Source organism: Vigna umbellata, chromosome 7 (assembly GCF_029865625.1).
Source record: "Vigna umbellata cultivar VRB3 chromosome 7, Vumbellata_1.0, whole genome shotgun sequence".
Lineage (NCBI taxonomy): Eukaryota > Viridiplantae > Streptophyta > Magnoliopsida > Fabales > Fabaceae > Vigna > Vigna umbellata.
The window spans coordinates 3,325,145-3,350,503 of NC_142171.1; the positions used below are offsets into that span (position 1 = coordinate 3,325,145).

The 25,359-nt window shown below is 36.1% G+C and overlaps 3 protein-coding genes and 1 long non-coding RNA gene across 5 annotated transcripts; 1 reads left to right on the forward strand and 3 right to left on the reverse strand.

The window, feature by feature from the left end:
- Positions 1 to 597: 597 nt before the first annotated feature.
- Positions 598 to 2,851, forward strand: LOC124829233 (Carbohydrate-binding X8 domain superfamily protein). The gene is made up of 4 exons (XM_047302699.2): positions 598 to 993; positions 1,337 to 1,576; positions 1,674 to 1,710; positions 2,385 to 2,851. Exons 1-4 carry the CDS (start codon positions 942 to 944, stop codon positions 2,566 to 2,568), a joined length of 513 nt encoding a protein of 170 aa, XP_047158655.1. The 5' UTR covers positions 598 to 941; the 3' UTR covers positions 2,569 to 2,851.
- A 1,592-nt stretch (positions 2,852 to 4,443) lies between these two features.
- On the reverse strand, positions 4,444 to 10,791 carry LOC124829234 (alpha/beta hydrolase domain-containing protein VTE7). 2 transcript variants are annotated; one of them, XM_047302700.2, is made up of 10 exons: positions 10,453 to 10,789; positions 9,285 to 9,379; positions 9,100 to 9,197; positions 8,963 to 9,012; positions 8,738 to 8,833; positions 8,535 to 8,624; positions 8,351 to 8,443; positions 7,848 to 7,943; positions 4,882 to 4,947; positions 4,444 to 4,780 (listed from the first exon to the last, which is right to left on the reverse strand). In XM_047302700.2, the coding sequence occupies exons 1-10, from the start codon at positions 10,633 to 10,635 to the stop codon at positions 4,622 to 4,624; spliced, it is 1,026 nt and encodes a 341-aa protein (XP_047158656.1). In that variant the 5' UTR covers positions 10,636 to 10,789; the 3' UTR covers positions 4,444 to 4,621. The 2 variants fall into 2 exon arrangements, with proteins under 2 accessions (XP_047158656.1, XP_087950960.1); XM_088094834.1 differs by lacking the exons at positions 4,444 to 4,780; positions 4,882 to 4,947 and adding an exon at positions 4,975 to 5,874 and having other exon boundaries at positions 10,453 to 10,791.
- Positions 10,792 to 13,185: 2,394 nt separating this feature from the next.
- LOC148194963 (uncharacterized) lies at positions 13,186 to 13,920 on the reverse strand. Its single transcript, XR_015780715.1, has 4 exons — positions 13,847 to 13,920; positions 13,697 to 13,743; positions 13,521 to 13,616; positions 13,186 to 13,432 (listed from the first exon to the last, which is right to left on the reverse strand). It is a non-coding gene; the product is annotated as an uncharacterized LOC148194963 (long non-coding RNA).
- Positions 13,921 to 14,275: 355 nt separating this feature from the next.
- Positions 14,276 to 25,184, reverse strand: LOC148194964 (uncharacterized). The gene is made up of 3 exons (XM_088094420.1): positions 25,063 to 25,184; positions 14,624 to 14,822; positions 14,276 to 14,539 (listed from the first exon to the last, which is right to left on the reverse strand). The coding sequence occupies exons 1-3, from the start codon at positions 25,182 to 25,184 to the stop codon at positions 14,276 to 14,278; spliced, it is 585 nt and encodes a 194-aa protein (XP_087950546.1).
- Positions 25,185 to 25,359: the final 175 nt, after the last annotated feature.

Consider the following 25,359-nt stretch of genomic DNA (forward strand, 5'->3'; position numbering starts at 1 on the left):
ATGGTCATAAAACTGATTATTTGTTAGGATTATTATAAATTTCAAATTTGAAAGTCAACAACGGTCTATAATTCAAGTTTTGTTTGTTTATCTTAATAGTGTGAAGCATTTAATTATTTATTGAGTAGAATTAACTTCATTAAATTTAATTAGATTCAACTGTCATTTTAATATTTAAATTTTATAAATGAACATGTCATATTTATGTTTTTTTTGTAAATTTCCAACTGTTATCTGTTTAGCATATCAACAAATGAGTTAGTCGAACCTAAGATCCATTTAAACCATACCTTAAAAATAACTCCTTTATATATCCTTTGAAATGTTAGTTATTTTTGGTAACATGGCTATTTGATTTGAGAACTCTTATTTAGTGAATGACATATTTTCAAATTGATAAATTATGTTACCTAATCATGAAGACATAGAAACAATAATCTACTGTTGCTGAAGTGGTGATGTTTTAATTTTTTTTAAGCCTACCAAATTCACAAGTTGAAAAAAAACTCTCTTATGCATTACCCTCTCTTATGACAAGTCTCACATGGCTGTTCCATTCCATAACCATTACCCTTTCACACCCAAAAACTTTCAACTCAAACCACAGGATCATGGTTCAAGTCAAAATATATGACAGAAAACAAAGCAGCCGTTCAACTTAGAACTCCAAAAAGCTATTTACACAATTTCCCATAAAACGCACACATTCTTCGTGTCTGTTACTGATATATATAATTTAATAATGTAGAACATAAAGGAAGTTAAATCACTTCTGACAGAGATTAGTCCTTTCTTGTCCTAGAAAATACGCATTATTTTCCTAAGGCTTATTCTTTTCCTAAGGCTTATTCTTTTCATCTTCCTTGCTTTCTATCAGCCTCTGACACAAATAGCTCCATCAGCCTCATTCAATTGGTCACAAAATAAATAGTTCTCAAGTTATGGCTCTTTTTGTGTATCTTGTGCTTTTCCTGGCCCTGACTCGTCGTTCAAGTAAGTACCTGCACTGATTCTTGTGTGTTTCTTCTAAAGATTCAACATTTGATTTTAAAAGTTCTTTTCAGAAGTGATGAACGCCCTTTGGTTTTCTGGGGTGGGTTCGTATGATGAATTGCAGTTCCTAGGCTTTTTCCTTGCTTTAGTTTTGGGGTTTTTCTATAAAGGGTCTTCTCCACTGTTCTGCAGAAAGATGAAAGTTTTTGGAGTTATTTTAAGGACTAAAGGAGTTTTGACCTTTTTTTTTTATTTATGTAAAACATGTTTCCCATGTTGTTAGATTGACTTATGGTGTGAAATAACCTTTTTGTTATGTTTCTGATTTTTTGATTTGCAATAGGTGCTCTTTACTGCTTATGCAAAGATGGTGTTGGTGATCAAGCCCTGCAGAAAGCAATAGATTATGCTTGTGGAGCCGGAGCTGACTGTTCTCCTATTCTCCAAAACGGAGTTTGTTACCAACCCAACACTGTGAAGGATCACTGTAATTATGCAGTTAATAGCTATTACCAGAGAAAGGGTAATGCTCAAGGAACATGTGATTTTGCAGGTGCTGCCACAACCAGTGCAAATCCACCTGGTAAGTGTACTTCCAAATGCATCTTTTTTCGGCCACATGTTCTAGAATTTCACTTTATTAATGCTCTTATCTTTCTTGTGCTTTTTTTTTTCTACAGCGACATCATCTGGATGTGTCTACCCCTCAAGTCCTAGGTATGTGTTCTTTGATTATTATGGGTCTCATTTGATTTCTTGTCGTTTTATCTGTCGTGCATCCATTTAATCGGTTAAGTTCTTTGGAAATTCAAGGAATTTTGAGGCAATCGAGTGTGAGGTTGGAATCTTGATGAAAAACCCTTTCTGCTAGGCATTTTATGGGTGACTGTTGGGGTCTTCCATCCAATAATAAATGGTTTTTCTTGTAACCCACTTTTGTGTTCCTTTTAAGTCTCTTTCTAGTTTCCATTTTTTGTGTTTGAGGTGAATGGTGGCATTGGATAATTTTAGCATTATACCCTATTTTATTAGCATCTAAATTTCACTTAGCATAATCCAAAAGGCATTTTGAAAAACTGGAACTCATTTGTTTTAATTCCAAAGCTGGCAATATGACTCTGAAACCAGTTTGTTTCATGTACTAAAATCCCTTTTTCTGGGTTAATGCACTCACCTCCCTGAAGCAGAAATTCTGAATTACATTCTTGCAGAAAATTTATCTAATAACAACGTCACACTTGCATATTCTGTTGAAATATGAGCTGGCATGATTAGGATGTTTCACAAACATTTCTTAGGACTAAACTTATGTATAACATTTAATTAATCACCCAAGGTTATGATAAAATGAAACAGGTTTTGATGCTCCTTTTATTTTGGCTGTCGTGCAGCAATGCAGGAACAACACCATCAACTGGATCACCACCTGGTACAACTCCTGGTTCTCCTACCCCAGTTGGAATAAGTCCAACATCTACAACTGGTTTGAGTGGCAATGGAGCTAATTTGGGAGGCATCAACTCTGAGTTGCTACTGCTATCTGTGCTAACCATGTGGTTAGCAATCAGGGTGTAGCCTAAAGGTACAATGCACCATAGAAAAGCTTGTGAGGTTTTCATGTAATTTTACTTCTGGGAATCATCCACAAGCAATTCAAGCACACCCGTTTTTGTTTTTTTCCTTGCAAGAGAAAAAAAAAGTAGGAATTTGGTTCCTTTGTTTAGTGCTGATATATGTTGATTATGATTACTATTGAGGGGTTGGAAGTAGCACTTGGCTTTTCTCCATTTGTACATCTAAGACTATGACAGACACTATTTTTTAATTTAATGGAATCCGGCTACCCCATTTTTATAAACTATTCTGTTCATCATTCAACTTCATGTTAGCTGGCTACTCTACGTCTCCGTCACTCACATTTTAACCTTTTTCAATTGCATCTAAAGCCATGGTACATTTTAACCTTTTTAATGTTATTATGAGGTACATGCATTAGAGTTTTTTTCCTCTGTTTTACAAGTATCACATTAACTGATTTGACAGTAATCGGTGTAAAATTAGGAGCCTGTGATATGGTACTCTTGCTACTTTATTATGAGGCTAATGGGGTTTTGAAAATTCTAAGTTCCCAACAGACCAACCAGTGCATATATTATAGAAAAAGCAAAGGTGGTTCAAATGTCCCTGCATCAATAATACTATGTAACTTGTGAGTTTTCTGAATTTTCTATGTCCTTCTCTTTCCTCTGTGGCGTTTCATTCATATCGTGGAACAATTTTTTTCCTCGGACGTAATTGCTTCTAAAAGTCAACAACACCAACTGAGAATAAATTTGTTTCACATCATGCCATGCATAGCCGACAAATCTGAAATAAAAAATAGCACATGGTTTTTCTACTGTTAAAGGCAACTGAAATAATAAAATGTTATTTAAAATTATCGTTTGACTCAAATGATTAATATATATACGTGTGTGTGCATAAAAATCATTTTATACTGAGTTCTTGTGTTATTTTCTAAAAATATTATCAAACAGTTACATGATTTTTTTCCCCTCTAGATGGTGTGCACGACTCCGCCAATATATTGAGGTTGGAACTAATTTATGTTTATAGAATGATTGTTTGGAAATTCCAACCTGTTTGAGGCTATGTAACTTATTTGGTAAACACCGTAGTAAGAGAATCTGAACAAAGATAGAGAAGAAGAGTCCAAGTCACAGCAATTAATGTATTTTGCTAACTTATGAATAATAATCATGTTGCCAGTTGCCACCGTCACAAACGTTTTTCAATGATCTATTGCTTTCTAGGGTTCTTTCGTCCAAATTAATGACAAAAAAAAATGGCAATGTCATTTTCAACACGAAAATACATACAAATTTGAATTAGCATTAGAAGTTGATAATCTTAAATATGGCATAGTTTGGTGCTTTGGGTCAACCAGTAAAACTGATTAACATTAAAAAGAACTTCAATGCAACATCAAACAACGGTTGTAATAATTTTTGTTGAAATCAATATTTAATTTGTAAATTTGTAAGATCTAGAATTTTCCACAGCATTTTTTATTTAGATCTCATCCATGATCGTGGCAAAGTAAGATTATGAAAATCATCAAACAAAATCATAAAATCATTTAGATTGTCATTTTTGGTAAATTGTCTGTTAGACCGCGCCTATTCATCTTTTTGAACGAATGAATTTAGTTTAAATAAAATTTCAACGTAATATAATTAAAAAATTATCTTATTATAACACTACCCAACTAAAAATTAATGCGATCAAAAGTTGATAATTTCTTGGCAAATAAAATTCCAATTGAGACAATTTAAAGCCAATTAAGGATTAAAAATGTTTTTTATTACACCCTTTATTATCTTGACTGAATAGATTTCAATTAATAAAACCCAAGTAAGGTATACATTTAAATGTGATAAGATTTTCGAGTTCTCACGATCCGAACAATAATTTTGATGTTAGCATATTCTCAATTTTGACAAATTGGCTGTGATACAATGAATGTATTTGGTAGAATATTAACATAATCAGAAATCGTGAAACAAGAGAGAATTGATGTCTTAAAAGTGAGCATGAAGCATTGAAGACATAAGAAAATGGTTCCTTCTCACAAAGGTGAAACACATTCATTTTCTGTCGTGCTCTTCTTGCTCTGAACAAATTCAACAATCAATTTGACAACAGAATCTGGTCTTTCAACATGAGGAAGGTGACCACAATCTGGTATTTGGCGTATAATGGCATCAGGTAATTCACAATGAAGTCGCTGAAACAGTAGAAGTTCGCAAGTTAACTGCAATCATTGATAGGAAATATAATCTCCCAGGATCAATAGAAAAGTGGAAAATGTGCTGTGTACCGACTTACCACACCAAGCTTATTGCTGATTATGCGGTCATTCTCCCCCCAAATGATTATAGTTTTCTGCTTTATCTGTTAAACAAATTTAATTCTGTATCAAAGCATATTGATTTAGTGAAGAAAACTACTTCTCTTATAATGCTGAATTTGTTATGATATCACACGTCTGAGTTGGGAGTCTCAACTTAACTAACTATAAATGAGTAATATGAAAAATATACAAGAACAAACACTTTATTTAATAATTCGATTATAAAAAATGAGTTGTCATTTTAATTAGAATGTAAATAAAGTATTGTTATGGAAATCACTGAGACATGTGAAAACTCACACTTTGCTTTGAAATCCAAATACTCTTAATTGTATTCATTGCTCACACACACTTACACTTCTACTTTTATTTACTTCACAATCAAAGAACACTCTAATGTGATTTCACTACTCTTCTTTTCGGTACACATTACCGTGAGCTCTCTATTTTTTCTCCTTCACGCTTCACATCCAATGTGACTTCACTACTCTTCTTTTCGATACACACTACTATGGGCTCTCTATTTTTTTCTCCTTCACGCTTCACATCATTACACTCTACGTAACTCTCTCTTACAATAATTTAAAACACCATCACATTCAATACCACCACCTACAATGCTCCCTCGCAATTATGCAATTGTCATGGTGCCTCTGTTGTAGGACTCAATTATTATAGTCACCGCACTATCAAAATTCATTGGCATGGTGGAATTTTCTCCACCGTCATCTTATTCACAAGGTCGGTTATCTATGAATAATATTACTCAGACATCTCATATTTTTCATATTCTCGATGCGTGGATTGTAGTTTGAATTTCTGAGCTTTCTCTACTTCTTTGTATGACAACTTCAAAATGTCCAAGCCTCTTTGGCTGTTTTGGCATTTCTCAAAAATTGAATAGTCTACACCTTGGAGAATTTGAGATAGCGCCAACTGGTCCTTCTTCCGAGTTGTATCATCAGCTCCTTATTGTAAGCATGGTTCAATAAAACCCCAAATATTATGAGCCTTCAAATGGATGCACATCAATAATGCCCAATAAGTGTAATCTAGTTTCCTATCTAATTTGGGACCAGACCAAGAAATATTGTAATTTATGGCCATCTTCAATAGATTCTACAAATTTGATAAACTAAGAACTTGCTTATTCCTCACACACTCAAGTTTTTTCTTTTTAGTGACTCTCTTACAAACTCATAAAACCAATGTTGAATCTAACTCACTTTGCTTTGAAACCCAAACACTCTTAATTTTATTCCTTGCTCACACAGATTTATGTCTGTTAAGAAGTAAACTTTAAATCTAAGAGGTGGACTTTTAAGTCTAACTCAATCCTACAAAATCAACTTGTAAGTGAGGTTTGCACCCACTTATATATTATAAAATGTGTATACATGAAAACTCTTTATTTTGTTATTTTGGTATGAGCTTAAGCGTGGCCGTCTCTATCTATTTGGAACCCTTATTTTATCTCTAAGGTGTGAGATCATCTTAAATTCAAACCAAGATAGTAAAAAAAGTTATACACAAAGTGTAGAGAATAAGAGAGGAAAAAAAAAATACTCGAGACATCTTCACCAACTAAACAAAATTTTAGTACAACATTCAACTCAACCTTAAAGCATTTCAATTTGTGTTTCTTATCTATGTCGTAGTCAACTTCTTCTTTGTTTATCCGGTGTGAGATTTCATATTCAAAGTTAGACACTAATAGGAATAAAACTTACCAAACATGAGAGTTCAAATTGCATCAATCATCATTAACATAAAATAAAAAAAGCTGACACGTGCCACCAACCATGCAAGAGATCTAGTGTATATAGCAGCACTTCAATCCACACTCTCAGAAAGAATATGAACTTTTAATGGAAATCACTGAAAAAACTATGAATGAAAAATTTACGATAAGCCTGTTCCTAATAACATACAGACCTGTAAATAAAAAATTGAAATTATAGCCATGTATACCTTAAAAAGATGATAAAATTGATTTACTATGGGGGCAAAAAATTTAATGTGAAACTAAATATTGATGAAGTTGCAGACATAAAAATGCCATTTATCACATTATTCTTCATCTTGAGCTAAGACGGCTAGTGATAGATAAGAATAGAGAATGAATTTTATAATCAACAAATATGTGATGTTTGGATGTTAACTTTCTAATCATGATAATTTATTTAAATAAATTAAATTTAATGTTATTTTTATTTTGATGATTGATTGTTTTTGGAAATACATTTTATTTTTTCTTTAGTTCTTGCTCAACATTAATGGAGTCTTGAGATAAGACTTACTTTTCATTTATCTTTTCTGTTAAAAGATAAAATTAAAACGATTAATTTAAATGAAACTTTAAGAAATGCCATTTAAGTTAAAGATTGTGTGCAGTTACATAAATAATAAATTTTTATATGGAAAAAATGGGGTAATTTTTTAGAAAAAAAATGTGAACACAGACTACAACTAATAATCTATTTTATTATTGTTATCAATTACAGGTTATAAATGTTTTTCTTAATAAAGAGATGATGAATCCCTAATGTTAAAAATTTAATTATGGATATAATCATTTTTTCTGAATCTGTTTTCTTGTTAACTTAAACAAACCTTTAAACTTTCTATCTTTCTCTGTATTCACTCCTTTATATCTCTTTAACTTTCTCTTCACCATCCACTATTCAAAATTGTGATTTCTTTAATTTAGTTGGAATAATCCAAATTGAACTCTGAAGCTCCAAATATCGGTGTTTGGTGTTGCTAACTCTCCTTCCATCATCAATGGTGGGCACTATGTCACAACATAGATTAATTATTCTTTCTCTAATTTTCATTAAAATATTTTTTTTTTTAAAATTAAGAGAGAATTATTGATGATTTTATAACAAATAGTATAAGAACATGAAGACACCAAAAATCTGATAATGGGTGAAAATACCTGTTTTATCTGGGAGACAACATTATAACCACCGCTAGTCATAAAATCAACAGTGGCATCCTCCCACCATGGCAATAAACAATGCAAGCGACCAACCTGTTTAAGATTATAGGACCATGTTATGCAACTTCATTCTGCAACATCTAAAGATGACACAGTGAATGAGTGCCACTGAGGGAGTGTGTGATGAACAAAAACATGCTTAAGCTGGTGATGTTGAGTGTTAAGTGGTATAACGAATAGATAATTGTCATTAAATTGGTTATTACTCTTTAGAAAGTAAATTGTACTGTTTTTGTAGACTTTAGAACTCAGACCTTCTGATAAAACCTCCAAACCTAAATTTTGAAATAGTAAAACTAAAATTTAGAATGATATATATATGTTTGATAGATTTATGTGACTAAGCGTACATCATGGTGCATTATGAAAATGAAAACAAATGCACATATGTAGACCACATTATCTAAAGAAAATGATAATGATAAGATCTAGCAACTCACATTAGTCCAATCGAGGCTAGTACTGAAAGGCAAGTTTGTGAAGCTCAAAAAATTAGCATATAAGCGTAATGGAATGCTCTTCAATAGATATGCCTGATTCAAAACACATGAATTTATCCAGCTGAAAAAAACAGAGACATGATGTTCTAGACAATGGCTTGTGCAAAGTTGGAGATATACTCACCCCAGCATAGGCTGCTGCTCTAGGTAAGGTTGCTAGGTTTCCTGTTCCTTCTGCATACACACTAGCATCAATCAAAACAAGCTTTTCCACCTGAAAAAATTAACTTCAAATAAATTACTATATCACAACAGAATTGGCTTATAATAAAAGAATCCTTTAAAATATGTTATTATTCAGAAGTTAAATTGTTGGATAGCACATACAGCTTCTGGATAATTGACTGCAAAATCAATGACAACTGCAGAGCCAAGGCTTGGACCAACCAATATCATTGCCTTTTTGATGTGGGACTTCCAAAACTGGTAGATAACACCAATTCACCCACAACACAATGAAACAATAGGAAGTAAAGCACAGATGCAAAGAAATTTGTCAATTCGTGGAGATAACCATTTCCTCAGAAGATGAACTGATAAACACCTAACTACCTGATAAAAATGATCACGCTTTGATACCACATCACATGAAGGAAGTTTTTCTGATGGATAAAAAGAAAAAGAGAAAACACCATGATTAAAGTGAAAGAAAGGAATGAACATAAGATGGGAGAAGTAGAAAAGCAAACCTAGATCACAGAAACCCCAACCAAGAATGTCAACAGCCCATGTCTCATAACCAGCTTCCTCAAGCAATGGATATGTGTATCTCCATTCTAAACATGAGCTGAACAATGAGAAGGAGTGAAATGAAATTCAAAGGTAACTTGTGCATAAAAATGTACAAATTCTGTCACTTGCTTGTTTTGAGGACCTGTCAAAGCCATGAAGTAGGACAATTGGATTTTCCTTGTTCTGCATCATCGGCTTCACACAACTACTCATGATAGGATTTTCCAAGAACCTAACCTGATTGTGTTACACGAAATAACTGATGAGCAATAGTAAATGTTGAGCAATTTTCTCAAGAGAACAAGCTCAAAATCTTGCCAAACAGCCCACAAAAAGGAATTGTTTAGAAAAATCATTGCTTCTATTTAGTTTAAGAGTTGAGTGATTGAGAGGGAAATAGAAAAAACACCACCCACAACAGTCCAAACTCTAAAGGGCCAATAGGTAGCCTTCAATGAAATGGATCAGTAAATAATACAAATTATAAGAATTGAAAATCTTTATTTGAAGATAACTAACTAACTATGAGAGGTTCTCCTTACTTCAATTCATGCTAAAACTTGACTCTTTCTTTCCCCCACTTAGATATTTATGATAGATTTCTCTCTCTGCTACTTCTTTGCTTATTACACACTCTTTCACCACCTCCCCCCACTTCCTTCTTCGTGACAATCTTATTTATTTCTTCACATGTAGCAGACTTTTCACTCATCCACTTCCTTATCCGTAACAGTATCACTTCCTTCCCTATCCCTGTTATAAAAACTCATTGACAGACAGTCCCACATGAAATTTTCCTAACTCTTTCTCCATGTGTAAGCACACCTTATCCAAAATCTTTGATTGTGATGATCATTGAACTAAAATTTTTGGGTTTCCAAATGGAGTTCCGCCTAAGAGACCACTTGAATATCTAATGATGAGTAGAAAAGAATGGCATGTGAAACAAAATTAGTATACCATTTATTATTGAACATTTTATAATGAAATGAAGGAAAGATTCCATTGATTGGGAAGTGAACCACATATGATAAGGGGATTAGTCAACAAAAGAGTTGGTTCAAAGCATACCCTCCAAATAGGAGGAGAAAATAAAGGTACTAGAATCAAAGAGACAAAATACGTTTATCCAAAACCCCAAATTATTCCATCACATGGTTCCATTTCATAATTGGATATCTCAACATGTTAGCATATGTATTAGAATACAAGCATAATGAATATGAAAAGTGGCGATAAATAAAGAGCATAATTTAGTAAATAAGTAAATAAATTGGAAGGTGGAAATGATAAAAATGCAGAATTTTTACAGCAACGGGAAGTCTCTGAATCCGTTTAGCAAGGTTTCTCGCAAAAGGGTCTTTGATTCTGTGGACTTCTTTAGGGAGAAATGAAGGGAAGACATCTATTTCAGACACAACCTTGAGTTTGGGAGTGGAGGGAAAAGGCGAGAGAGTTTGCGAAGGGAACTTAGGTGGTAGTAGTAATAGCATTGCAAAAAACTGAAATTGAAAAGCCCAGAGAGAAAGAGGCTAAGGTGAAGGAACGTGGCATATGTATGTCAGACCTGCCATGTCCAATGCTCTGACAAATAACTGCCACTTCATCCTCACTCTCATGTCTGACTTCACGCCATTAACACAGGATAATGTGAATAAGAAGAATATAATATAGTCATGTTGATTTTAAATAAGAATTTATGATATAAATTTTATTTATTATTTGGGTTTCATTTTCAAGTTATGTTTATGCTCAAATAAAAAAAATATTGTTCTTTGTTTTTCATAAAATGTTTGAAAGTTTTTCTTTTATATTTTTATTTCTACTTCACAATAAATAAGAATTTGTTATTAAAGTGTAAATTAATTAAAAACGTTAGGTACTTTAAAAAAATAGAATAGCATTGACAAAAAAAGGTCTTCGTGAACTTTAAACTAATATGTGAAAAAAACTTCTATATGGAACATAGAAACTTTAAAAAGTTATCCTAAATTGTTATAGGATTTTTTTTTGGTTAAATTAGAAAAGGTATATACAAACTAAAATTTGATGTTAGAAAAGAAAAATAAATAAATTATTTAATAAGTAGGAAAATTAATATGAACATAAAACAGGTTGGACAAAATTAGTAAAGTAAAAAGACTTAATCTCCTAAAAAAAAGAAATCACATCTAAATTGTCTTTCAGAAGAATGTTCCCCCTTTCTTTCAAGCACTCTCTCTTTTCTTCCTTGTCTTGCCACTCTCTCTCTTCCAACTCTAAAATCTAACCATTTGTTTCTCGAATTGAAGCTACCTAGACCTTCAGGACTCCAAGAGCTACGTTTCTACCGATTGATTTTCCGTTTTCTCCAATCGGTAAGAAAACCCTCTTTCTCGTGCGCCCTAGGGTTGTAAGCATGCGATTGAACTTGTTGCATGCAACCCATTTCGTTTTCTTCCATAATCTAGCTTCTATTTGGTTCTAAGATTCGTTTTCCATCATCAATTGATGATTTATAGGTGATTCTAACATTTTGGGAGTGCAAGCAAGTGGTCTAGGGTTCCTACTTGAGCTTGGTTGTCTACACTAGAGGTAAGGGAAGCTGGGGTTTTTGTGCTGTTCTGTGAAATTCTTGGATTTGCATGAGTTAGATTTAGTAGATATAGTGATAGAGTGCATGTAAAGTTTATGGGTTGGATTTTAATTAAGGATAATCTGAAAACTTGTGATTTTGCCTATTTGATCGTATACTGCTGGTTGATGTTGATATGAACTGTGAATTGGATGATTAGGAACTGGTATTGATACAATGTTGTGATAATTTTGAATGCTTAGAAGAAATTAATTCTGTTAAATAATTTATTAGGAAATAACCATATGAATCATTGAAGTTTATAACCTATGAAGAGAACTAAGGTAGTCAAAATCTGAATTTTGTATTCCAGGCAGTTAGGATCAGTTTAGATAACTTGGGTAAGTTAATTCTGACTCATTAGGAGTGTTAAAAATAATTTATAAGTGGTAGATTCAGAATTCAGTACCTAGGTTGATGAAATTGAGGGTTTAGAGTTTAAATCAACATTAAATCACTAGATAATAAGATTAGGAAGTATTAGAATCAGTTATACAAGTTTATTTCGTCATATAGATCAAGTTTGGAGTGTTAGAAACTCATTAAAGTGTCTAAGATGCACCAAAACCAAAAAAATCACGTTGTTGTCAAAAACTGATAAGAATAATCGATTATCTCACTTGATAATCGATTATTTTAGTCAGAGAGTTGTATCCTCTTCAAAGCTCTCGCAAATAACCGATTATCATATGATAATTTGTCGTCGGAAAATCATTCAGGACTGTTTTGGGTGGTTTTCAGGGTTCCGGATGTCCGTTTTGGACATTCTTTAGGTCGTTCTGGGGGGTTTTGACCCTTCCGGAGCCATTGGTGAGGGTCTCCAAGCTGTTTGAATTACTTAAGTATTGAAAATTAAAAGTCCTAAAGAAATTTGTGTTAATAAGTGATAGTTTCACTAGTGCAGAAAGGGGTTTTAACGTCCGATATTTTGGCCTTTTGACGTCTGTCGTACGCCCGACGTTTATGTGGGTGACGTCGCTCAGACGTCCGTTGTGGCAGGACGGACGTCTCTGTAAACGTCCGTTGTGTCAGCACGAACGTCTACATGAACGTCCGTTGTGTCATGACGGACGTCGACATGAACGTCCGTTGTGTCAGCACGGACGTCTACATGAACGTCCGTTGTGTCATGACGGACGTCGACATGAACGTCCGTTGTGTCAGGAGGGACGTTTACACGAACGTCCGTTGTGTCTGGACGGACGCCTATATAAACGTCCGTTGTGTCTGGACGGACGTCTATATATACGTCCGCCTCCTCCCCCCGGACGTCTACCTTGCTGAAATGTTTTAGGTAGGAGCTGGGGGGTGGACGTCCGTGTGTGCACTGACAGACGTCTGTAGACGTCCGACTGTGCACTAACGGACGTCTATTGGGCGTTTTTTTTTTAAAAATTAGTTTATTTTTTCAATAAAACCACACCTGAAAAGCAGAAAAATGTCCCAGAACAATTTTGCAATAATATAAAAATGCGTTTTATATAAACAAAGTTCTACTTAATGTGGAGTTCAATCCACTACCAAACTATCAACATAAAACTTAAACTAAAAAACTAAACAATGTTCAACAAGAAATATAACTATTCCTAACTCCATCTTTGCAGAAGATAAGCGGTCCACTCCTGCCTTATCTGTTTAATTGTGTCTTCTGTAATAGGCGATGTAGTCTTGAAGCGCTGCAAAATTCAACAAAGATTCATTATTGTTTCATATATAGTTGTAGATGAATATGATTTGTAATGTATTGAAGGTATACATCATTACCTCATTCCAGTCATCTGTAATGACTGCTCGAATGATGGTCTTAATCCAACACATCACATAGAAGCCACATTCCCATGAATCTACCTGGTGGTTACACTAAAATAACAAACTAAATAGTTAAGAATTTAGATCATTCAATAACATAAATGAAAAGGAAACGTTAAATGACTTACAACCTTTGGATACAAAACTTGAACCAGTTGACCACGAGATTTACCAATAACTCTGTACAGATTGAAAACACAAAGTATAATTAATATGACTATTTTATCATAAAAGTTGAAGGTGAACATCAAATTCAAAGTCATTTTTGGAGAAACACTTACCCTTGAAGCATGGTTCTCAACTCAGTTTTCATCCTCCTGTGCAACGAACAAAAAAATATAATTTTACATTGTTTGGGAATGATTACCATCAGCTGCCAGTGCGACCTATCACGAAGGACAAATAGTTATTCAACTAATTAACGAAACTATAATAATAAACTGACCACATATAACAACACCTACCCGTCAATGTATGGCACAAGGTATACGTCTCTTTTTGACTCATCCATCCATGTTTGCAAATAATCTTGTCTGTTTTGAAGTGTGTTACCAGACGGTTGAATGGTCTGAGGTTCAACAAATCCGTACACGGAAAACTGACCTTGGTCTACAACGATTGTGTCCATGTACCTAAAACGACAAAGTTAAGTTGTTAGAAACTATATAACAATGTAAATAAAAGTAATATGAAAGACCAAATTGAGTAACTTACATGCACCACAGCTGAATGATGGAAATATTCAACATCCTGTCTCCCCCAATCACCTCCAATGCATCAGAAAATGTGATATAAACTGGCACATGTGGGGGAAGACCAAATACCCTCAAATCCCAGTAGAGTTCTAATGATGCTTTCTTTAATCTGGGTAATTTTGTCACTAACTTTGATAGAGGATCATCCTCCGCTTCAGCCATCTCATCATCTTCATGTATGACTGTATCATGAATTGGCTGCTTCTGAGGACGTGTGAACTGAAGATAAGAATTTACGTCAAAGCTTTGTCAACAATTATATGAAGAATAAACATAGAAATACTATTTTAAAAGACATTATACCTGTGGAGTAGCGATGTGGGACATGATCAATGCTCTAGGCCATGCAATAAATGATCCTATGGCCTCCCCCACAAAGTTAATTTCTGGAGTGGGTACAGGCACCTGAGCCTGGGGATCCCGAACCTCGTCAATGGTCACACGCACGTGCTGGGGTAATATGGCAACACCATGAATGGTCTCCCCTCCCTCAAGCACTCGTCTAACAGCCACAATGCGTGGGGGATCCCCATCAACCAACAGCTCATATTGACCGCTATACTGAGTGGGGTCTACAGCAGAGCATGATCCTTTAGTGCTGACACGAGGTGGTGTGGGAGTTTCATCGACCCCCATGTTGCCTTGCGTCATGGAATGCAGCTTTTCTTCAAGCGCTCTTTGTATTTGTTTTTGTTCTTGTAGCTGCTCCATGAATCGTTGCTCCATTGATCTCATGCTTTGGTTGAGTCTTTCCTCCCATTGAAGATCCATCTGCCTCAGTGTCTCCTGACTCATTGATTGGGGGGTTTTCTGTGTAGGGCCAAAATAGTCACGAAGACCAATCGCCCCAGGAACTCCACGTACACGTCCTGGGTGCTCGGGCCTTCCAATGGCCGTTGTCAGAATGTCGTCCCTACCTTGGCCAGCAAATGTGCCCTGAGTCTGTTGCTCAACCAACTCATCCTGCACATAAAAAAACCAAGTTACTTAGAAGACATGCTGTGATAGATACACAATCAAATAACTGCTTATAATTTGAACTTACAATTCTCTGTGAGATCAAGGCAGCTGAGGAAGATGTCATGTTCCCATCAGATTTAGTCCGAGCAGCCTTCCACAGCTCGTACCTAGCAGGTGCAGGTGCTAGGTCCGGCGACTCAAGTCCCAAGGCATCGGCTCTAGACTTTCTCAGTTTCTTCTCCAATTTTGCATATCCACCTCGTGATAACAAGTGGGGTGCGTCGTTTAACTTTTGTCTTTCTTGGGCGGCTAACCTTTTATCCTGTGAAACCATGTATATAAGTAAGTGTATAATCATAAAAACTCAATGAAAGACGATCTTAAGAAACATACCTTCCATTCCTCAGACTCTCTAGATGCACGAAACTGCATCCAATCCTCCTCTGTGAAGGTATAATGCTGAGATGGATTTTCATGTTGTCTATCTCCAAAGACATATAGTCGTGTCAGCCTTGTCTTGAAATCCCTCCATCTTATCGCTATATGCGATAACACTTTCTTTCTGATTTGCATTGTGTTTGGAATATCAAAATGTTGCTGTTTAAAACCAAAAACTTGTTACCAAAAGAAAACATAACAGATAAGTATATCACAAATTGCATGAAGTATAAACATACCTGAACATCTTGCCATAAGAGGTTCTTGTCGACCTCTGGGACGTCATCCCAACATGCATGAAGGATAGAGACATGACTTTTTGCTAACTTGCCCAGATAACTCCTAAACCTATCAGCATTTGGCCCTGATGGATGACCTGATCTGGGGTCAATGTCAACATGCCTCCTCTAACCATCCACGCGTCCGGATGTCTCATCTGCCACTCGGGTGACGCCTCGTCCACGTCTGCTCTTTCCCGATCCTGAGTCTGAGGCCGACATACCTGAAAAATTATACAACGTTAGTAATAATTCAATTATGATGAACATACATATAAAGTCAATAAAAGTGAAAATATTAACCTATTAATTAATTGTTTTTTCCCAAATGCCTTCGTTGTGATCACTACGAATTGCCTGCATTACATCGGCAACGTCATCAACTGGGTCTTCAGTGGGTCTACATGCAACAGATGTTGTCTCAAGTATATCAAGAGAATCGTCATCCTCATGTCCATGCATGTTTCTACCTTCTAAAACCACTGACCATTTGTTATTCGATGGATCACTTACGTAGAATATTTGTCTTGCTTGACTAGCCATGATAAATGGTTCATCAGTGTAATTCATCTTGTTCAAGTCTACCAATGTGAAACCAAGGTCATCCATCATGACACCAGAATTTATATCAACCCATTTACACTTGAAAACTGGTACTCTAAAAGTAACGTAATCAACTTCCCATATTTCTTGTATTATTCCAAAATAACTGATGGATGCTGTGATTGGATTTTTGTCTTTAGAACTAGCAAAGTGCACAACCTCAGCTTGTAGTGTGACGCCACTATTTTGAACTCTGCTTTTGTCATCTTCTACCTTTGTCTGAAACGAAATATTGTTTATATAGTACCCACCATATGTAATGACCTCTGTGTTCGGCCCACGAGATAACCTCAATAAAGTTTCAGAAACATGTGGAGTCGCATACATCTTTTTCTTAAACCATCCCAAGAAGGTTTTCACATGTTCATTAAGATGCCATTTTTCACTCATTTTTGGGTTTGCTGCCTTTATTTCATTAACGTGGTCAGAAATGTAAGGAATCACATCAACAGTGTTGTTTAAGACGTACAAATGAGCTTGGTCAATTTCTTTTCTGCTAACACTTTGAATTCTCACACCTCGAACACCCTTACCTTCACATTTTCCTTCATTTTTGCTCTTCGGAAGACCGACGGGTTCACAAGATGGCATATAACTTGAACAAAATTCAATGGCTTCTTCTGCAACGTATCGCTCTATGATTGAAGCTTCTGGTCTATACTGATTATTGACATATCCCTTTAAGATCTTCATGTATCTTTCAACTGGGTACATCCACCTTAAGAAGACCGGCCCATATATTCGAATTTCTCTGACTAGATGAACAATCAAATGTACCATGATGTCAAAAAAGGAAGGTGGAAAATACATCTCCAATTGACATAGTAGTCTTATTCCCTCATTTTCCAATTCATCTAAACCTCGAGGGTCAACAACTTTCTTGCAAATGGCATTAAAGAAAAAACTCAGACGTGTCAGAATACCCCTAACAGAAGGAGGTAATATACCTCGAATAACAACTGGTAACAACTGTTGCATCAATACATGACAATCGTGAGACTTTAAACCAACTAGCTTTAAGTCTTGCATAGACACAAGGTTACTAATGTTTGAAGAATAACCTTGCGGAACCTTCACACTTCTTAAACAGTTACAAAAACTTTGTTTTTCTTTTTTGGAAAGTGTGTGACAGGCTGGGGGCAGATAGGTGCGTCTTCCTATTATCTGTGGATGTAACTCAGATCGGATTCCCATGTCAGCCAAATCTTGTCTTGCTTTTATTCCGTCTTTGGTCTTCCCTTTGACGTTTAATAAAGTTCCGATAACACTGTCACAAACATTTTTTTCAACGTGCATCACATCAATACAATGTCTAACATCAAGTTCACACCAATATGGAAACTTAAAAAATATCGATCGTTTCTTCCAGATGTTCTTTGCATAGGTACTTTTATGATGTTTTCCAAACACAATGTCAATGTTTTTCACTTCGTTGTACACCTCTTCACCATTTCGGGGTCTGCACACAACCTCATCCTCAGCACTTCCATTAAATGCTTTTTTCAATCTACGATAAGGATGATTACGAGGAAGAAATTTTCGATGTCTTGTATATACTGTCTTCTGACCATGCTTCAACTGAAGGTAACTAGTGTTTTCTTCACATATGGGACATGCAAAATGACCTTTAACACTATAACCGCTCAAGTTTCCATATGCTGGGAAATCATTTATAGTGCAAAACAACATTGCACGCAAACGAAACTGTTCCTGAACATGTGAGTCAAACACGTCGATGCCTTCTTCCCACAACAATTTCAAATCATCAATTAAAGGTGCTAAGTAAACATCAATGTCATTTCCAGGTTGTCTAGGACCCGATATCATCATGGACAACATCACATATTTTCTCTTCATGCACAACGAAGGAGAAAGATTGTAAATCATCAACATAACTGGCCACAAACTGTGTTTGCTACTTAAGTTTCCATAAGGATTCATACCATCAGTTGCAAGTGCAAGCCTTAAGTTTCTTGGATCTGCACCAAATTCAGGAAATTTGTCATCAATCTTTTTCCATTGTGGAGAATCAGCAGGGTGTCGAAGAAGATTATCGCACTTTCTTTCGTCAGAGTGCCATTTAAGGTTCTTTGCATCTTCTTTAACAGAGAACATACGTTTGAACCTAGGTATTATAGGCAAATACCACATCACCTTAGCAGGTGCACCATCATTACCTTCATCACCAGTGACTCTGTCAGATTTCTTTTTAAAACGGGATAAACCACATGTTGGACAATACTTTAACGAAGCAAACTCCTTTGTGTACAAAACACAATCATTAGGACAAGCATGTATCTTTCGATATTCAAGACCCATTGGACATAAAATTTTTTTGGCCTCGTAATTACGAATAGGTAGAGTATTATTTTCTGGAAGCATCTCCTTCAACAACTCCAACAACTCGGTGAAACTTTTATCGGTCCATCTATTCCTTGCTTTTAAACTAAATAATTTTAAAGTTGAAGACAGACGTGTAAAGTTCGAGCATCCTGGGAACAACGGTTGCTCTGAATCATTAATAAGAGAATCATACAAATTAGCCCTTACAAAATTATCTTCACCGACATCACGTATCATGTCCTCTAAATGGTCACTCATCCATTCTTCCACATAATCCGTTCCTCGTGACGTGGTTTGCTGCTCCAGTAGTTCTCCATGCCAAGTCCAAACGGTATAAGTCCTCATTATGCCGTACATGAATAGATGGTCACGCACATTGCCTAAGTCTTGCCGTATTTGATTAAGACAACGCACACAAGGACAAAAATATTTCCCGTTGACGGACTTAGCATTTTGTTCAACGTATTGCAAGAACTTCGAAACACCCTTCTCATACTCTTCACTGATGCGACGTTCCTTCATCCAGCTTCGATCCATACTATGTTCGTAAAATCATTAGTTCAAGTGTTTTAACTCTCACAAGGTTAGGCCCTACCCATTCAAAAAAACTAATTTTCATAATTATATCAGCCACGTGCATTGAAGTCTACATCATAAAATTGATAAGATTTCGGCAGCATTTCGCATTGGTCTCCGAAATACACGAAATGAGAGTAGTCAACGATGACCACAATCAAATATGCATCCGGAGAACAACACAAGTACTGAACCGAAATTTTATCAATCTTATCCTTAAACTCCAAATGACATGGAATTGCAAATTATGGAAATTAATTTTCTCAAACTGTCCAATCGGACATTTCAAAATTTAAGACAAACGATTAAAAGATTAATCGTTTGTCTTAAATTTCAAACGGGAACTAAGTGTCACTCAATGATTTGATACTTATATAATACACAACTAATACAGATATATTCAAAAGCCAATTACGCAGTCACATTTTACAGTAAAAAACGTGCATTCACAAAACTCAATTACATGCATACAAAAAAATTTCAACCAACAAGCTAACCTGAAAAGTAGATTCGAAATGAAAAGGATGAAAACGGAGGAGTGAACGGCCTAAAACGCAGTCCAAAAACAGTCAAAGAAGCCTCCAAGAACACGCAAGAGTCTGCAAAAAAACGGACCGAAAACGATTTTTAATCGGTTCAAATCAAAGGTATTTCATCACAGAGCAATGTAATCGGATTGAAAATGAATTTAAACGGTCCAAAAACGAGAAAACTCACCTGGAAATCAATGGCGCAGCAGCGTTTTGCGGACGAAGACGATGAACAGTGCGTTTCCAAACGTTAACTGGTCACTGGTTCGCGGGAGCACGATATTATACTCTTAGACGTCCGGCGAGCTTGTGGACGGACGTCTATAATAGTATAGACGTCCGGTTCTTCACTAATGTGACGTCTTTGAGGATTTAAAAATGATATTCGCGGGTGGGTTTAAACGTCGGTCCTTGGTTGCGTCGACGTCTGTAATATGATAAACGTCCGTTTTGGGGGGCTGACGTCTATTATATTGAACAAACTGAACGTTTCAACTTCCCATGGCAGACCCTCAACGTCCGTCCTAAGAGGGCCCGGACGTCTATAATAGTATAAACGTCTGGCCCCGCATATGGGACGTCTCTGGACCTGAAGAGAATTAAATATCCAACCACCCTGTCAGTACATTAAACGTCCGTTATAAGGGCGCGGACGTCTATAATATTATAGACGTCCGTGCCCTCTTAGGACTGACGTTGAGGGCCTGAAGAGAATTAAATATCCAACCACCCTGTCAGTACCTTAAACGTCCGTTATAAGGGGACGGACGTCTGTGTTTATTATAGACGTCAGAGCCCTCCCAAAACGGACATGTAAGGTCCCTACTTGGGAAATTGAAACGTTCAGCCTCGTAGACGTCCGTCGCCCTGAGACGGACGTTTAAGGGCTGCAATGGGTACTTGAAAACGTTCAGCTATAAACGTTCAGCTATAAACGTCCGTCTCGGCCAGGGACGGACGTTCAAAGCCTGCAAATGGTTTTCACTGTTCAGCCAAATAAACGTCCGTCACTTAGGACGGACGTTCACTCAAGTATAAACGTCCGTCTCGGCCAGGGACGGACGTCCAAAGGCTGCACATGGATTTTCACTGTTCAGCCTAATAAACGTCCGTCACTTAGGACGGACGTTCACTCAATTTTAAACGTCCGTCTCGGCCAGGGACGGACGTTCAAAGCCTGCACATGGTTTTCACTCTTCAGCCTAATAAACGTCCGTCACTTAGGACGGACGTTCACTCAATTTTAAACGTCCGTCTCGGCCAAGGACGGACGTTCAAAGCCTGCACATGGTTTTCACTCGTCAGCCTAATAAACGTCCGTCACTTAGGACGGACGTTCACTCAATTTTAAACGTCCGTCTCGGCCAGGGACGGACGTTCAAAGCCTGCACATGGTTTTCACTCTTCAGCCTAATAAACGTCCGTCACTTAGGACGGACGTTCACTCAATTTTAAACGTCCGTCTCGGCCAAGGACGGACGTTCAAAGGCTGCACATGGTTTTCACTGTTCAGCCTAATAAATGTCCGTCACTTAGGACGGACGTTCACTCACGTATAAACGTCAGTCGCGGGCAAGGACGGACGTTCAAAGACCTGATACGTGTTTACTAGTTCAGCCTATTAAACGTCCGTCACCCAGGACGGACGTCCAGAACATTATACACGTCCGTCTCGACCAAGGACGGACGTCCAAAGGGCTGACACGTGTTCACTTTGTTCAGCCTATAAACGTCCGTCTCCAAGGACGGACGTTCATAACATTATAGACGTCCGGCTAGCCCCAGGACGGACGTCTACAGTTCCACTTATTTACTAATATGCCACCGGTCAATTATATACGTTGGGGCTTTTGTGGACGGACGTCTATTGGGAGATGTTAAAACCCCTTTCTGCACTAGTGTTTTGTGAAAGTATGTAATGTATGAGTTGTTTTTATGACATGGTTGATGTTGTATGATGGTGTATGGGTTTGGTATGAGACAATATAGTAAGAATGCACTTGAACGACTATGAAAGTTTATGTTTGATGAATCAAAATGGTTTATGAGGTACATTAGTGATCCAAGAGGAATATCATGTGATTTAAAGTGGTCGGATTGAATATGAAATTAAGATCTCTCGGTGGGATCAGTTAGTGTATTGAATGAATGTGAGAGGCTTCCATATGGGGGGTTATCCCTAACACTCCAACGGTCTTTCATTCTCGAGAGGATTGACGCGTGTGGTGGGAGTAGTGGGAGGTCCTAAGGTAGGCGCTATCACTGAAGGTCTATTCCGCGGTAACGGACTAGCCTTGTGTATGGTCGGGTGGAACCCCTCGGCAATGGCTTTGCAAAGCAGTAGGGGCCATCACAAGTGCACAATCCGCCCCAGCTCTACATACATTCTATGTCCGGACGTGTCTAGGAGTCTTAACATGATGGGATGCTTGCTTTAATGAGTTTTGTGAAATAAATATTTATGTTTCTGATTACTTACATGTTTATGTGTGTATGGACGTTCTTGGAAATGCTAGATTGAATTGAAATTATCTGTATGTTTGGTTGAGACCTAGCTCACCCTTGCATTGTATGTGTTTGTCTTCTCCTTTGCGATGATCATCCAATCCTTTGGATGTGAGCAGTAGGTGATGATGTACCATTGGAGCAAGCTTTGGAGGTTGAAGAAGACCCAACCCCTAGTACTTAGGCCCTCTATTAGCTCTTAGTTGATTAGCGTGTTATTTTTAAAAATTCCTAGCTTTTATTTTATATAGTTCGACACTTTTGGAAAACTTTTTAGGTCTCTTTAAAATTTCAATAGCCTTTGTATTTTGGAGAACTTTGGAAACTTGTACTCAAGTTTGATTTTCGTTTTAATTCCCTCTATCTTTTGGATGACTGTATACATATTTAAATACTATTATCTCTATCTCTCAACTGTTTTTACATATTATAATAGCTGAATTCTATTATATTATATGTGTATATGATATTTTGGGATGTCACAAAAACAAAGTTGGAAATAGTACTAATTGAATAATAAAACTGAAATTTTATAGAAAGAATAAGTGCAAAATTAAGTTCTTAAAACTAGCAACTATAAGAAACCTAAGTGGTAAGAACTGGAAACATAGAATTAAAACTGGAATTGAATGGATAAGAAAAAATCAAATGTAGAAACAATAATGAAACAATTATTAGAATTGGAATTTAACGGCAGAAACTGAAAATCAACATTCAAACTAAGAGATAATGAGATGGCGTGAGAATTAACGAGATTAACTATCTAAGTGTAAGAACTGAAAAATCTGAATTGAAATTAAAATCAAATTATTGTAATGAATTTAATAATATAAAAACAAGTAAAGGAATGTAAATTTGATCAAAAACATATTAAAGACTCAAAATATTATAGAACAAGTTTACTATCAGCTAACTAGAAAAAAACTATGTTCTAAACCAGAAGTTAAAATCCTATTTTTGCTTTCTAAAATTATGAAATCCTTATAATATAGTGATCATTTTGGATTCACTGCATAACTAAGTCTTGTTAAGATGGAAGAGTGAAAATCAAATGTTCAAGAGCATAAACTTCAAATTATGATTTAGAAGTAAAGAACTAATGTATTGCATTGAATTGGAGATCAACAAAGATTTAATTCAATCAACAAAGATAAAGTACAAAACTAAAGTACTCATTTTCCAAGCATATATAAAGTGATAGAGTAGAAGACGAAAAACATAACTTTTTTATACAATTTTTTATATTTTATAGTAATTCCACATAGTCTTTGTGTGTGAGTGATAACCTTTGTAATCCTTCACATAATGAAGTATACCCCACTGAGCTTGATTTGTGCTCTCTTTGAGAGTGTTGTATTCTTTTGAGAGGTATATTAATCTTAAGTGGAGATTAAGAAGATATAACCAAGAACGATTTATGTACTTGTGAGAATAAGGAGTAGTATGTGTACTTACTTTTGTAACTAGGAGTGGTTAGTATACTTCTAAACAACTATTTCTTTTAATAGAAACTTTTAAGTGGTTTGCTTAAAGAAGAATTGGACAATGTCTATGAATTTGGTTGAACCAATATAAATTCTATTATGTTGTTTGCTTTTCTTGTTCATTAGATGATCTAGTCCAGTCCTCTACAAAAAGAGTTTAGGTTTTATTTAACCTCGTTTATAAGCGAGTTGTTCCAACAAATGTCTTATTGAAGTACTTAAGTCTTTTGACACGTAGTTTTTATAAGCGAGTTGTTCCAATAAAGTGATTTCATTTGCATGTCCATGACAAAGTGATGTCTAGATGATTGATCTATGTTTGGTGTTGTTCATTCTTTTGATCCAAAAGCAAATATGCAATAAAATGACCTAGAACAAAGTCTTGGAATTAATCAATTTTTCCCAGGAGTGCAAAATGATAAGTGTGGGGTGTGATAAGTGCATATTTATGCCCACATTTATGCTTTAAAATTCAAATTTTTTTATGGGATAATTGTGCTTAAATGGTTGATTTTAAGTGAATTTGTGATGATTGAAATTGTTAGGTTTGGGAATAAAAAAGGACTTAAAAAGTGATTTTTAGCTGCATAAATTATTCTTGGAAATTCTTGCGTTTAATTGTGCAGCTCAGAATATAAGTTTTATTGGTCCAAATGGCAATTCAAGGCCCAAAATTAGATTTTGTTTGAAAAATAATATACAAATGGGCCAAATAGACAGACTTTACCTTTGCACCTCCTAAAATTCCTACATACACTCCTATTTCTGAAACAGGTCAACAACCAAGCCCAAACACTAAGCCATTTCTCCTACACCTCCCTAAGTTTCCTACTCCTACCCCTCCTAAACTAAACTCCACCAGATCATGCCACGTGACAATCTAATACCCACACATCTGACCATCAAGAAGTTGTCATGTCATTAATCCTCTGCACACCAAATTAACCAATCAGTTGTTGTCACATCACCACCCTTGACACATCATCATCTTCTCCAAACATAAACCCTAATTTCATTATCCTAACCTAATCCTAGCCCCCACTGCCATGCCGCTGTCATTACCATGCCACAAGGCGCCGCCGTGACACCACCATGAACGTCTAGAATCTCCTTGTGCTGCCAACTCCATGACGTCGTGAATCACCATCGTCAATCTTCACCTTCGCTGCGAGAATCTTCAAGCGTCACCATCATCTCACGAGTTCCATCCTCCTCAACGCACAACCATATCGGACCTGCATAAGAAAAACACCAAACGCAAGACCCAAATCCAGGTCTGTGCATCCAATTTCAGAAACATCGGTCCGCGAATCGCCACCATC